The sequence below is a fragment of the Cyprinodon variegatus genome, unplaced genomic scaffold (assembly GCF_000732505.1).
Source record: "Cyprinodon variegatus isolate N-32 unplaced genomic scaffold, C_variegatus-1.0 Scaffold99, whole genome shotgun sequence".
Classification (NCBI taxonomy): Eukaryota; Metazoa; Chordata; class Actinopteri; order Cyprinodontiformes; family Cyprinodontidae; genus Cyprinodon; species Cyprinodon variegatus.
Window position 1 is genome coordinate 586,613 of NW_015150552.1, and position 16,050 is coordinate 602,662.

A 16,050-nucleotide genomic window follows, 5' to 3' on the forward strand; every position below is an offset into this window, starting at 1 on the left:
TTTGAATTGATATTAGGTTGGTACAACGTTAAGTAGCTTCTGATGTAGTTAAGCTACTGTTTAGCTTGCTAGAATTCTTTAGGTGGTAGCTTTTGTGTAGTGAAGCTTAATTTATTGTTGAGTAACTGATAGCTTAGCTCACTACAGTGGACAAGTAGCTTGCCCAACACTGGTAGACTTTCAGTTGATCAGCTTTTGTTTGCTGAATCGATGAATCTGTGATCGACCTCTTTGGATCTTAAAACCTACAGATCTACATTTAACTTAATTACTAATACAGTTACTTATACAATTACTTATACATGGTGTAGCTACCATGTATAAGTAATTGTGGAGCCTGGCGTGACCTTTGTGAAATGGATGAATCCAGGATGCACTCCACATCACGCTAAGTCGGACCTTGCTCTATCTGTTGTCCTGGAATTTCTGATTTCAGCTTTTCCGAAATAGGCCTCTGGTGCTAGATAATGTGGAGCCCTATTAGTAAATATTTGGCCTCAGTAACAAATCGAAAAACATAAAACCATTCCTATTTAAGATAGATGGGGCTTTTACTATGATCCAATTTCTTTTGTAAAAAAGTTTTAGTCAGATAAGGAAATAGAGATTGTTGAAGGAAATATTTAAAACAGACAGAAGAATAGTTTACCTATGCTATTTTAGACCGGAGTCTTTTTCTTATTATTTGTATCACTCATACAAATTGTATCACTAGCATATATGTCTCTCTATTTGGTGAAAATTAATAAACCTATAATTATTATACATGGCCATCTTATTTATTTATTTATTTTTATAGCTTATGCTTCTAAATGTTGTGTTCTCTAATGTCTGTTCAAACACTGCACAGCACAAATGGTGGATTTCTTTATTGGCTGCTGTTTAGGTAACATTATAACCTTCTACTGATACACATGATAGTAGATTTCTATATAGTTTGTTTAAATTTGTGTAATGAGTGCCTGAATTTAAAATCCTAACTTTCTAACCTTTTTTCATTTGGGCACAGCTGTTTTTATAAGGTGATCAAGCAAGGCTTTTTTTCTGGTTTAGAACGCAAGATAAATTATTTATTTTTCCGCACAGGTTTTACAAAGGCAGAGATAATGTTGACAGTTCTTTCATGCTTTGATTCTCTCTTGTGGGTGCTGTGTCTTCATTTGTGTCTTCACAGATGCACACAGTATTTGAACAAATGTCATGGGACATGAGTTTTTCTAATTTTATCGGTTTTGCAGACTTCAGTCTCCTGCTTATCTCCATAGATACTGAACCACAAAGGATGTTGAGTTTGTATTTTTGTGCGTTTGCTGTCAACTTCAGTTTGACTCACAAAAGTTGTTTCTGAGAAATCTGGCTTATAGGGAAGCGTACTTCTGAGAGGGACTGAGCACTATGAACAACACAATGAGCCCCAACCTCTTTTATTTTTTAAATGTCTCAAGGTGTAACTTATCAATTTGTCTATTGCCCCATATAACGAGAAAATACTTTTACATTTCCCCCCCATACTGACAGCCCGCTCCTAGTCTTTACTCCATCCCCCATCTCTTTCCCTCCCTCCCACTGTTTTTCCTCATTCTCTCTCTCTCTCTATCTAAAGAGCACTCTCTGGCTGTGCTTCACTTCATTTTCCAGCCAAACATGTTGGAAATGGGAGAAGGAGGAGGATGCTGCGCTCTACCCTTGGTGCGTTCTTTTCGGTCAGCACGCACTGCCTCTGACTCAGGCTCAACCTCAGCTTTCAGTTGTCTTCGGCTAAAGGACTTAAGAGAGGAGGTGGAGAAAGAAACAAACAACAAACTGGAGCTCAGGAGTTCTCACTACAGCTTCTCAAACAGAGACAACAGCAAGAGAAAAAAAGAACACAACAAATATTGCCCATCTTCTGTGGAGGAAACTACTAACCCCTCAGTGGTCACCACCACATCTTCTTCGGGTTTCAGTGCTTCTTTTTCAACCCTGTCCGCTCCAAGGTCTATGTGGCAAGAGGCGATGAAGAGGAAACGGTACCTCCTTGACCGGGCAGGGGTGTCTGGTGAAGTGGATAAAGGAGGTGGTGAGGGGAAGAGGAGCAGGTCCCCGGACTGGCTATATGAATCCTACTACTGTATGAGCCAGCAACATCCTCTCATTGTGTTTTTGCTTCTCATAGTGATGGGAGCCTGCCTGGCTCTGCTGACTGTGTTTTTTGCTTCAGGGCTGGTAAGCTACTCACTCACAACACACACACACACAAATATATATGCATATATATTATGCAAGTGAATCATTTATAACTGAGCAACAATTTAGGACCACACACCCAGGTGTGTGGCATTTTCTTTTTATTAGGACATTAAATGGAAATGCAGAAAATTCATATCAGATTCAGCTTTGCAGTATGTGGATAAATAGTTCTTCTGCCCTCCTGGCTTGGTCTCTTGGGGAGAAAAAAAATCTATGAAACATTTTATCAGGATGAAAAAAGGATATAAGGAAAAAATAAAAGGTCTGTTTTATTAAACATACAAACAGAATCAGTTTGGCAATGCGGAGGCAGCAAAAGTGCACATGCTTGTACAGTACCTGAAATACACCCATCAGCAGTCCTACTCTCACTGCAAATACTCTTCATCGCAGCACTAATGTGAGGTGAAAGGGGAGGATAAGGGGCTTAGTTATTGTATGAGCTTATGGTTGACTCAAAGTGATCTATTTTGCTCTGTCTCTATTTTCCCTACTCAGTTTAAAACATTTAAAATCCAAAGCAATGACTGAGAGTGTATGTTCAAAAAATATCAAATTAGAGCAGAAAAAAAGTTGATTAAAGTTTCTCTCCTATGAATGTTTTTTTTCATTCTTTTGAAGATGCCTTTTTTATTTGATTTAACCTTTGAAAGATCTGTCTGTTAAATACTGACTTAAACAAAGAGGGGGGAAACACTGTTTGATTTTAAATTAATTAAAACATGATTGTTGGATGAGACCTAATTAATATGAGGGTATAAAATGCAAATGTTATGAATTTCATAGGAGACTTTTTAATAAATGTCCTTCTGTACATGAAAATGTTGCTGTATTTTTTATCATTGCTAGGATTTGGTACATAAGTAGATTTAAAACAAAGAATTAAAGCCTTATAGTGATGTTTGCTTCTTAATTAACTCTGAGGGGAGAATAGTAATAAGGCAATAATAAAAGTGTGAAAGTGAAATCATTTGTGGTGGAGCAAAGAACACCCAAACCCTGCAAACAATTCAGTACTTTTTGAAATATTGTGAATCTTACAAAAATGGAGCTGTGTTGGAAAGACTGTTTTCCACTTCATGAGACACATATGGCTAATGAGACTAGACCAGCGTTTTTTCCCCCCCTTATTACATGTGTGACTTTAGGCAATGGGCCAAACTGACAAGAAATAACCTGCTAATTTAAACTGCTAGTCAATTCTGAAGGATTTAACACCAAATATCAGTTTTGAATTAACTGTCTGACAAGTCATATTTAAATGTTTAATTAAAGCTACCTAATTTATTAACCTTATCCATATCCTTAATGGTTCAATCGTTTGTGTTTTTCTTCTTCATTTAAAGCTGCTCACTTAAATATTTTTCCCCATTACCCTTATTTACTCCTTTGTCCAATGCCTTCTCTTGCTTCCTTATTTCTATGTGTGCCATTCATTTTTACCCTTCATCTCGCCGTCGTTCTGGCTGGCTGACCTAAATCCTTTGCTGTTTTAAAGTAGTGCTTTGGGCAAGACGAACACTGTGGCTCTCCATAAGCATCCTCTCATACCCCAGTGCTTTGACTGCATGAGAAAAGGGGATAGAAGAGGTTGGAGTGGGAACTGCATCAGAAAAATCAAGAGGGCAAGTGTGAGGATATTTTATCTTTTAAAAGAATTGGTCATTTCAAAGCTCGATGGGTCTGTACAAATAAAATAAATGAACACATTTATTTGTCAGAAGCATTCGGACAATAATGTAAAAAATAGTCAAACCCTTTTGAATTAATATTCTGATTCCAAATTTGCATTGACAGGATAAATGTGACAAAGTATATCCATGCTTAATTGGTATAGCAACAAAGGCTTAAGACAGCGGTATTCTGACCATGTCGTGACCTTTTTCACTCCTCCCTAGCAAGAATGACAAAAAGTTGATGAAATGTAACAGAAACATGGTAAAAGTGACCCCTTTTACTGTGCTATTACTTCAGGTCTAACTGGATGGAATTCCTAGAATTTTATCACATTTTCCATAACCAAGTGAGTTGCAGCAGACAGTAGCAATTCATTATTTATGTAGCCAGAACATGCAAGATATTAACCCTAAAATGTTTTCCCCCTTTTATTTTATTGGAAACTATGTCTAAATGGCTTTCTTTATATTTTAAATGATGGATATTCAACATAAAAAAAGCACATTTGCACATCTTAAACAACAAAAACGACTACAAATGAGCAGCAAATTAGTTGAAATCAACATGAGTCCTCCAGACCAGTAGGGAGAGACGGTCATATAGTGTTATGGTACAAGCACATAAACATTACTACAAATTAATGTCTGTTTTTGCTATGGGTTTGGCCCTTAGACAAAACATGAGTGGGATGTACACCCCAAGGTAATTTGAGGTCAGTTTTTCCTCTCCTTTTTTTTTTTTTTAAACACTTATTGTCTCTGAGCATTCCATTGAACTTGTGATCGTCTCCACCTAGTGGTAGGCATATGACAAAAAAAATTCAACATCACTTAAAATGAACACTTACATACATAAGGGGCCCAAGAGCTTTAAAAAAAATACCCAAGAATATTGTTATAAGATAAATATTAATGAAGTTATCAAAATTTAAAAATCACAAACTCGAGGGGCTAATTAGGCCTTTGCCTTAGTGCAAAATCAATAGGAACACTTGTAAACACCTTCAACAACTTTTCACCAGTTATTGCTTATGCCTTCAAAAATAATTAGCTCATTGACATTTTCAGGACTTATAAATTGTACAATTTACTTTCTGTATTCCAAATGAAAAGCAAAAAACATAATTCTTAATTCATTAATCACCAATTCTAATTACTCATCGGCATCAACCGATATAGTGGAATATGCAAAATATACAATTTGAGAGATAAAATTCCATGTTCATAACGTTTTGTGAACTAATCTAATAATATTATCTAATAATATATACAAAGTTCAATTTAACTTCTCCAATTAAGTAATTAATACTAACTAACAATTAAAAGATAGATTTTCAGTGTTAAATCTGAATCCTGTCACGTGATCGAGTTAACAGGGATGTATGCAAGCGGCAATGAAAGATGTGGTAAAAATCATTAAACATCCGCCTTACATAGCATAATATTGTGAAAAAGCGCAAGACTTTGAAAGAAAAGTATATTAGCCCAATATAGTAATAATTCTGTGAAGATATAAGAGATTTGGCAAGACGTGTTTTGAAGATGAATTGTACAGTAAAAGTGAGAGAGGACACCATTTAGTGATCGGCAAATTTTTTTGCTGAGGCAAGGAAACCATGTGGCAATTGTCAAATAATGCTCAAACTTTACATAAATAAACTGAAATATACGGTCTTAAAGGAGTATATACTAACAAAGAAGAAGTTATTAGCCTTTAATACGATTTGACTAGCCAAAATTGAGGTAAAACTTTGAAGAATGATAAAAGCGCTTGTAGTAATCGGACAAGAGAATTCTGAAAACGAGGTTGCACAGGAAGATGTTGTCTACGTCACTGAATACAGAGCACTACATTGCATCTCAAAATAAGTCTGAATACCACTGACCGCGATGTACAGTGTGGCTTCATTAGCAGTAGTCAACACTCGCGACAGCGCGAGTCGCTGATCATCATGTACCTACTAGTGGTCTGGAGCTCTTCTTTTATACAGAGCTGGTTTATAGCTTTTCTTAACTTTTAAGTTGTAATTGTTGCTTGCATCATTATTGCTTAACATGTGTTTTGTGACTTAGCACAATTTATGTGTTTGCAGCAGGTTTTGTATTATCAGTGCATTTGGTTTTTCTGCTCTATTTTCTTTGATTGGAGCTTTTCTCTTATGTGGTATTTTTTCCTAGCACGTGTTTTGTGTTAGTCTAATTTTTGTTTGCAGTGCTGCAACATTTATATATTTGCAGCATATACTCTTTAAAAAACGATTCATTAGCTTTTACAGGTTTTGATGATATTTTTGCTTGTTTGGAAATGAACTGTCTGAAAAGCTGTACTAAATGAAACTTTGTTTGTTTACACTATGTATATACAAAATGACAATAAAAGTTGTCTAAAGCCAGTCATACACTGTACGATTTTTTTTTGCCCTTTCCGGGCCGATTCTCCAGTCACACTTTCAACCTGATCGTGCGTCATGTAGTGTACAGGGGGTAAAGAGGGACGATGGGATTCATGACTACCTCCCGATCCGGAATCATAAGGTCGGGAGAAAGTCAAACATGTCTGAAATTCAGTTGGCCGTCGTAAAGTTGTTGTGGGCAAGTTGCTAGGTGTGCATGAGCAAATTCTTTTTCCTCTCACACAAAAACACAGAATCATGGCGGGGGTGTGAGTGAAATAGAGTTTTTCTCTAAAATTGACAGACTGTAGTAGCTACATTTGCTCAGCCATGTCTTGTCCAAATACGTCGTAGGATTTTCTTTTTAGGGCTTTAAGCACACAAAATTGCACCAACAGGAGGCATCGACACTTCTGTCTTTTTCCTCTTCTACTCGTTTGGCTTCCAGATAGATGAGTCTGAGTAGCACCATCTCCCTGCAGAGCTGAGTGCCACGTGGTTTTTAGACGTACAGGGTGAGCAGGTAGCATCAGGCCACACAATGTGAGAACATACATCGCGAGCCATGAATTTAAACCCTGCCTTTTCGTCATACAGTGTGAGCTGCAGCTGGATACAAAAATTGAAACAATCGTACAATGTATGCCCAGCATTAGTCTAAGTCTAACTTGCTGAAACTTATGGTTAAATGTTTTATGATCCCGTTTGTGTTTATCTTTAAACTTTCCTTTTCAGAGCATCGCAGACCATGTTGCCTTTGTAATCACTGTGCCCACAGCACTGGCTATATTCCTGACAGTGTTTGTGCTCGTCTGCATTGAGTCTGTCTTCAAGAAGCTCTTACGTGTTTTTTCCTTGGTCATCTGGGCTTGCTTGGTTGCAATGGGCTACCTTTTCATGTTTTCTGGTGGGATCATTTGTCCATGGGATCAGGTAAGACATGATTGTAAATGTTTTAGTTCTTTAACATGTGTTTGTGTTTGGTTATAATATTTGATCACTTATTACTATAGATGGGTTTAAAGCTGGGTGATTACTCAGGTTTATTAATTAATAAAATTTTTTGAATTCTTTAATTTTGTTACCCTTTAGGTTAAGGCCCCCTCCCAGAGAGATTAATTTTTTAAGTAAATGTAATTTTTTTTTTTATTAAACTTTAGTAGGGAAAAAAATCACTCTGTCAGATTTGGTAGGAAAAAGGGAGAGTAGATTTTAAGCTATATTGCACAGCCTCAGGTAGGTTATGAAGAAATGAAGGCCCAAATGAGTAGATAAGTTATGTGAAACTGTTCTTAATCTTCCAAAATCAAATGAATTACATTAAAGTGAAGAAAATAATGATCAATTAAGAATACATTACTGTTAAAAAAATGGAGTTAAGAAATAAAAACTAAAACTAAAAAAAAAAAAAAAATCCAAGTTGAATATATTTTTTTTTAAGTGAGGGGGGCACACAGAAGGGTTGATATATATCTCCATCCTGTCGTAGGCATTCATCTGCAACACAGTTCTCTGGTGGAGGGACTTTCTTGGCTAAGATGAAGAAATCCTGCATTGCAGGTTGTAATCACAGACTCCTGTAGACTAGCCCTAGACTTGCAGAAGCCACATATTTTCTTCCTGCTGTAGCATATTCCACTGCTGCTGACTAACTTTCTATTCCAGCACTGGGGCTTTCTTGTCACCTCCTGTTGCTGAGCTATGTAACTCGCCTCATGCATATTCACATTCTGCGTTCTACAAATTAGTAATTTCTCACACTATCTGCTGATTTACAATTAGCTAACAGAGACCATAAAGAAAGCCATTTGTTTATAACGGATAAAGTTTTTTTTTAGTTTACATAAAACAAAAGAAATTCTCTAAATATTTCAAATGAAAAGCACACAAATAAAGAACAGAGTGAAAATAAATGTGCAGTAAAATTAAACACTATCTCTTTGCATCATTATGCAAGCGATGTTGTATAAAGACTTCTTGATACAAAACTTCGCAGGGCCAGTGTGCATAAAATATCAGTGAATATATAATAAGACATGTGCAGTATTTTTTTGGTGATCAAAAACTAAATGTATGATATCAGCAGCATAGCAAATCTTTGTGCAGAAAAAAATGTTGGCCTTTACCCAAGAAATCTTCTTTTATCCTCTGAATATGGTAGTTTAGCTGAACTTTCCATGAGATTTGTACTGTACATTTTTTATAATTAAACTGTGTACCACACTTACCATTGCTCCATTGCATCTAGAATTACAGAGAAATAAAAACGGCAATAGAGCTAGGTTCGTTGATCCCACAACCACAAGCATTCTGCACCACAGCTTATTGAAAACACCACAGTACATTAGGTCTTCATCATGTGAAAGCTGTACTCGTTCAGCAGTACTTACCTTGATATATGTCTGGTTTGGACTCATTTATCACAAAGAAGTAGCTAAAGATGCTCTGATTCAGACACTTCTCCATTCATTACTTTCTTGTGCACACTGCAGATGTTAAGCCATTATACTACCTCTGGTCTTCTCTGCAGCTTCTCAGCAATATCAATTACCACTTTCTTAATACATATTTTTTCCTAGGGACTGCAGTCTTTTTTTACTCGGCTGTTGAAACTTTATAGGTTAAGGGAAATGACTCATTAGCCTTTTCATCTCAGTGCATAGTATTTATTATTCTAATTATCCACAGATGAGATGGGGGGGGGGAAACTGATTCATGTATCATTGAAAATAATGTGCGTCACATATCTTCAGGCAACCAGTAATGAAAAAGATTTAAATAATACATACATGCTCTTTTCCAATAGCTCAGGCGATGTTTAAGGCCTCCCTTAGGGCATACTAGTCAGTATAATAAAATTAATCATTCATCATATCTCAAGCAACTAAAAGACTACTATCTTTAAGATCTTTACATCTCTACACATTTCGTAATTTAAATGTATATATATATCCATTTGATCTGTCACAGAGCCTATATTGTGAAAGAAACATAAACAGTGTGAACAGGGAGAATGGTTATAAACCCCTAAATTGATATGCTATGTGAAAGGTACTGTATCTTTAGTTGACAAATATTTGTGATACTGCTTTGCATGCTAATAAAGCAAAGGGAACTTTGAAGGTTTCATAACATAGCTTTACATAAAAAAGTAGTGATACATTCAAAACTCTACTAAGGAATTTCTCAGTATGAAATGTACGATGTCCCATGTGCACAGGTTATCAGCAACGTTCTCACCCTCAACTGTTGGCACCCTTATGATTTTTTTAAATGTGCTTTGCAGTTCCAACCATTTAGTTGTGCTCAAAATGATCATATCACTGTCAGCTACTGTTTTGGTAGAGGCATCATCTGTCTGACAAATTTATAAACTAGTATTTTCTAGAGTTTAGTACATCTTTGCACAGATGTTAATGACTACTTGAACAGTTTTTGCTGTTTTTTATTTATTACCTGCATAATGTTTTCTACAACCATATTTATTTTGACTTTTTTCATCTTTCTTTTAACTGGTTTCTGTTGTTTTTATCATTTTATTAATGGCAGCACGGACTTATTTTATTTCAAGATGTTTTATCTTCTGCAGTACAACTTAAACATTTAAAATATTAAATTATTCAGCTGTGTGTCTGTGTGCCTGTTAGCTTTCTTTTGTCTTCTTGTTTTCTCACTGTCAGACTCAGATTTTACACTAGGTTTATTGTGTATATGAGCACTTTTATAGGAGGAGAGCTGTAGGTGATGGTAGCTTTTCCTCACATGTTCCCTGGTTAGTGTCCCTTGGTACTGCTCCATGGCTTCCTTCTCTCACCTTGTCCAGGGTGCTTCGTCTAGGTGCCATTAACCCTTTTTGGCTCTCTCCTTTCAGTCTGCAATAGACTTGGCAGCAGGCGATGCTGTTACATTTTGGATTGCAGGGCTACCTTATTATTGATGACCTGCCCACATTTGGATGGTTTTCAGTTGTTTAATTTATTTATTTTGTTAAATTTTACCTCATAACAGAAAAAGGAAACAATATTCCATAAACAGTTTACACAAATAGGGTGGGAGGTAAACAAGGGCTTATATTTGCCCACCCTAAGAAGAAAATATCATCCATCCATTTTCTGTCATGCTTATCCCTGCTAGGGTCGCGAGGGGTGCTGGTGCCTAACTCCAGCTGTCGGTGGGCGAGAGGCGGGGATAACCAGAATGTATTATATAAAAGCCTTTTGGTACATTTTACAGATTCAGTTTTTGATTTGATATTATTAAGACCAAATCAGGAATTGTTGTCGGACACAAGCTAAACAAAAGTAAAGCCTTTGCTGCTTTACATCAAAAATAATCTCAGATGGTTTCTGTATCTGACTGCAATACCTCCTGGGCATGTCCCACTGAGAGGAGTCCCCATTGAAGACCCAGAACTTGCTGATGGAGCAATTTATTCCACCTGGCTGTTATTACTTTGGGATCCTCAGAATGCGCTTGAGGATGTTGCTGGAGCGAGATCTCTGGGTTTCACCCCCAGACTCGTGCCCCCTTAAACCAATCTCAGATAAGTTGAAGATGATAGATGAATGGTTGGTTAAAGATTGATGTCTGGAGCACTTAAGAAAGATTATGATTATGTCATTAGTCCAGGCTCACTATGATCTAGAATTATCCCCTTATCTGTGTATATGTGCATAAAGTGATATACCTGTCATGTGTACTCCCAACAGCCCAAGCTTCAGTTAGGAATACCATAATCTGTGGTTCCAGTTGGTCAAATACGTGTTCAGCACGCCGTAAGAATGAGTTTAAGTGATGACCTGAATAAACAGTTCATAATGAGAATGTAATCCCACCAGTTAATTTAGTTCTCCTTAATGCTAAAGACAAATTCGAGGTTGGATTCTTGATAACATACTGTACATATTGTAGCACTGCATAGGCTTGGCAAAACAATTATTCACCAATGTATCGTGGTCAAGGTGATCAACAAAATATCAGTGCATGTGAATTTAAATTATTTTGGCATGGACAGCATATTAATAACATTTCTTTAGGTTAATGCAGGCATTCCTTATGTATATACTCTAAAAATGACTCTAGCTGCCTTATTTTTGTACTTTAGATGTTTATATAGTTGAATGAATAATACTTTATTACATGCGTCTATGCAAGTTCTCAGTCATTCCGGTCAATTAAAGTACACAACAGGCATAAATTGGATGCTATTGGAGTTATGCAAAGTTTTTCTAAAACTCTAAGGAGGAGTCTTCTCTGTTGCAGCGTCCTATATTACATGTGTTCATCATTCCACTGGACAGACATGAATATGATTGCACTTCATCTAAAACCTTTAACATATAACCATTTGTATGTAGATGTGTGATGGCAATTTTTCTATGTATAGAATTCAGTTCTACTAAACACACAATGTAGCACAGTATAAGTTACAACATATACTACAAAACTTGGCCATTAGAAATTCTTAGCTAGTTTTCTACCATTTTCTGTCCTCTGATCTAAAATCAATTGGTATCTTTTCCTCACCAAACAAAGCTCTTCTATGCCCTATGGTTTGGAGAGAAGCTTATCTGTGTGGTCCAGCCTCTACCCCTTACAGAGACATGTCTAGATCCTGCCTCACTTCCTATTCCCTCTGTGTCTCTTGGATACCTGCCAGATGCGCGTGCACACACACACACACTTGGTATACAGCCATTCTCATTAAGATTTAACAGACAGAGGTCTTGGTCTAGGAAAGTCCCTGTCAGAATTGAGCAGCAAAGAAGTGGGTAGGCAGCAGAAAAAGGAAAACCAGTGATGAGAAAGACAGCTGAGGGGGTAAGGGGCTTTGGGATATATAAAATGAGAGAGACTGAGAGTAAGTATGTGCTTTGATGTAAAAGAGGGAGACTAATTTTGTGTCTGTGCCTAATTTATTTTAGTGATTACCGTGTGAAGACTGATGGCAGAAATTACGAACCAGCCAAACTGGCAGATTGTTTTTCACCCACTCCATTTATTGCCACATCTTCAGTATAAATCATCTGAACTGTCTTTTACCCTTTACTTCACTCTGAGTGGTTAGAAATTAAATGAACATTGGTCTGCTTTGGTGTTAAATAGCAGGGCAGAAGTCAGTACCTGATTTTTACTGGCTTCCATACTCACAGGTTACAGGTTAGATCTGACCTGTAACCTAATCAAATCACCATTCTAAGCTAAAAGCCTGATCCGCAGTAACTGTTGTTCTCTCTACGTTATTAGTTTTATTGACTGTTTTTAGTGCCATTATAAAAGAAAAGGATTCATGAAGATTACAGATTTCATATTCATATAATTGTCCCAGGAGAGGGTCACCATATGCTAAGGGTCCCTGGACTACTATTACCGTTTATTAAAGCATGATGTAGCAGACATGCATAACTCAATCAGAACCTTTTAAATCATTTTTGGTATACTTGCAGCGATTTAGTTGGCAGCCCTGGATTTCACCACATTAATTCAGAAAAGTATTTGTAAACCAATGATGTTCCAGAGTGAGGTAATAGTTACATGCAATTAGCTATTCACTTCTGTATTGGGTTTTAGCTGTTACATCTTTACCTTGTGAATAAATGTCAGTTTTCTGACCTTAATTGGGTGAACCGGTGTTTACTAGTATGCATCCTCTTTTGTCTTCTAGCAGGATTGAAATTTTTAGGTATTTCTCCCCTAGCCCTTTAAGGGCATCAAAATACACATGGTGTCAGGCTCAGAATGATTGGATCCAGTATTTGAGGCAGACAGACAATAAGATTTCTCAAAACGTTTACTAGAAAAAAAACTACAATGAACAGCAACGGCGTCTAAGGCAGGTTAGTGACCACTTCTGATGAACGTGTGAGCCACTAACCTGGTCTTAAAGTTCAGTCCGTTCCCAGAGGAACCAGCCGGTTGGCTGCTAACAAGATGTGGCGTGTGCTGCCCAGAGAGTTTCAGACGCTGGGGTCAGAAAACAGGCAGGAGATTAGAACCAAGCAGATGAAGGAAGGCAGGATAATCCAGAGGATGAAGCCAAAGCCGGTGCCGAAGATGTGCTTACAGTCAGAGCCAGGAGATCAGAGGTCTAAATAGGTACTAAAGGGAAATCAAGAATGAAGTCGGGAAACAGTTCCAGGTTTGGTTCACAGACAGGCAGAAATCTGGAAGGAGTCTAAATACAGGTCAGGCAAACAGATGAGAATGGGGACAGGCAGGCTCAGAGATCCAGAGGCAAAACGGGTCAGAATCAGGCATTCAGAAACAGACCAGGCTTGAATAATTTGGCACTGATGACTGGTTAGAGGTCTGGTTAAATAGAGACTGCAGCAGGTCTCTGTTCAGATGAACAGCAATGAGAACTGGGCGCAGATAAGCATGAGTGAAATGATTAATCAGACCAGACATCAGCGCCAAGACCATGACAGATGGTGAGCTGAATTTAGAATATGCTAATAATGTTAGCTCATAAAATGGCTCATATTATCCTCTGATAATGGATTTATACAAATGCGTATGTTGGTGGCAACAATCTTAAATGGTAGTTCAAAAACAACTTCACTTGCAGATTTCAATCATTCAATGACAGATGCACCATTATACATAGAATGTTATGTCTGCTGGTAGTTAATTTAAGTTTTTACAAGCAGTGCTTGGAAATCCAAAAATCCTTTTTAGAATACTGTGGTAATGATAACAATAACGCTGATCTAAAATAGTAATACAAAAAGTCTTTCTGACATAGAGTCATTTACAGTGATGTCACTTCACTTTTTTTTGTCCGCTACTGCGTTCTCTTAATATATTGACATTTATAATCAATTAGTGTCCTATCACTTGCAACTGAAAGTCACCATTAGTTGTTTCTGATTGACATCGTTTAATATTTTGCTGGATATATTTCAATGTTTGTTTCCACTGCACCAGATGTAGAAAGGAAATGATTTAAGTAATTGTCAGTTTTATTTCATTTTTTTCTTCATACTCTGTTCCACAATCCAGCTGTCTTGCCTACATAATTGGTGGCTATAGTGGAATGTTTCCGTTTTTTTAAGTCAAAACATTGCTTCTGTTTAATCATAGACACTGTACATCAAAGATGTGTCCGCCTGCTAACATGGAAAGCAGTTTGCATCTGATTTAGAGTCCGATTTTAAAGGAGGTATTGTCCATATCAAGATGAATAATAAGAAATTGCATTGTATCTATCATGAAGAAATAGTATTAAACAGTATAACACTGTCTAATAATATTTCTCTCTTAAAGGATGAACATTCACCTATATTTGAGAATGCCCTTTTTTTTAGAAAATTCTTGTTATGTTACAGCCTGATTCACATTTAGCTGCTTTATCAACCTCTCTTCTTGGCATTCTTTTTTTGCTGAACTCTCTGCATGTCACTAACCCCCACTCTGCTTTGCTGCCTAACAAATAAGCAGTGAAAGGTTAAGTAATGGCAGGCTGTATCCTGTGAGAACACTGGCCTCTGTCTGTTAATGCAGGGCAGCAGATAAACAACTTTAACCCTTCGGTTGAAAGTGGAAACTCAGCCAGTATTACATTGCAGGTGTTAAATTTGTGATATAGAGGCAGACTAACCCTTAATGTCTTCTGCACTTTGCCAGTACTGCTTACAATTATAAAGTAGTTATAATTTAGTTATCAACACTAATTAAATAATTGATGCTTAATATGCTGTATATATCCTGTCCTTATGCTACTGTTTTGTATATATTTCTATGACATTTTCACAAATTTTCTACTTTAACATCTCTAATTTTCTCCCTTCTATTTAATTTCCACTTTTTTCAGGAGATGTATTTTAAGCAAGTCTTTTTCTCTGCAGGTGTCCTTCTTCCTGTTCATTGTGTTTGTGGTTTACACCATGCTACCGTTCTCTATGCGGGAAGCCATCATTGCCAGTATCCTTACCTCTGCCTCTCACACCATTGTGCTGAGTGTGTGCTTGTCCACAGCGGCAGATCACAGGGAGGCAGTAGTGTGGCAGGTAAGCTATCATCCTCAGGGGTGGATTTACCAAAGACATAATGTGCTGTTTAGCAACCTAATACAATTAACTTAGAATTAGAAATATTAATAAAGTTTTTATTTTGAATTTGTGAATGAAAGAGCTGGTTTTAAATAAACATGACTGCTGAGATTTCATCAGTAGTAGAAGCAAGCAATCATTTCCTGTCAGTGCCCAGTAGCAACCTGCAACTATGTAATTTTGCATGGCAATTACAAATTTTAATTGTACATTTCAGTTAGCAGTCCCTCATTACACTCACTAACAAGGACAATTTACTTCATAGTTTTAATCAGTTTGTTAAATGTTAAAGACTTAGATTTGACATACAATCTTAGCCAAGAATTTTGGTTTTAGAAATGTTTATTTTTCTCTGCTTTACTGTCTTGCTCTAAAGCTGGAAACAAGTTAAATTTTGGCAGATTCTCTTTTTCAATGTTGAACTTATTCTTTTATTTAATGTGATGAAAAACTTCCTTAAGACACAGGCTTTATTTCAGTGTAAAACATTTTTAAATACATTTGGAGTTATGACATATTTAAACAACTTGGTGCACTAGCTTTACCCAAGTGCAGTGTGTCCTGCAACTTCAAAATCAATAGCAATTGGGGCATTAAGTAAATTTTTCACTAGTATCCCTAATGTTTACATCTGGCTTGACATTTTGAGGGTAATTTAGTTTAGTGCAAATTGAGTGAAAGAAATATTATTTATATATATAT

At 36.7% G+C, this 16,050-nt stretch overlaps 1 protein-coding gene across 1 annotated transcript in view; it reads left to right on the forward strand.

Moving 5' to 3' along the window:
- Positions 1-1,653: 1,653 nt before the first annotated feature.
- The window catches only part of LOC107084393 (adenylate cyclase type 2-like), a 57,425-nt gene continuing 43,028 nt past the window's right edge, over positions 1,654-16,050 (forward strand). The window contains exons 1-3 of the mRNA XM_015374206.1: positions 1,654-2,205; positions 7,034-7,231; positions 15,145-15,306. Of these exons, the coding sequence (XP_015229692.1) occupies positions 1,654-2,205; positions 7,034-7,231; positions 15,145-15,306 (912 nt within the window). The remainder of the gene's footprint in view (positions 2,206-7,033; positions 7,232-15,144; positions 15,307-16,050) is intronic.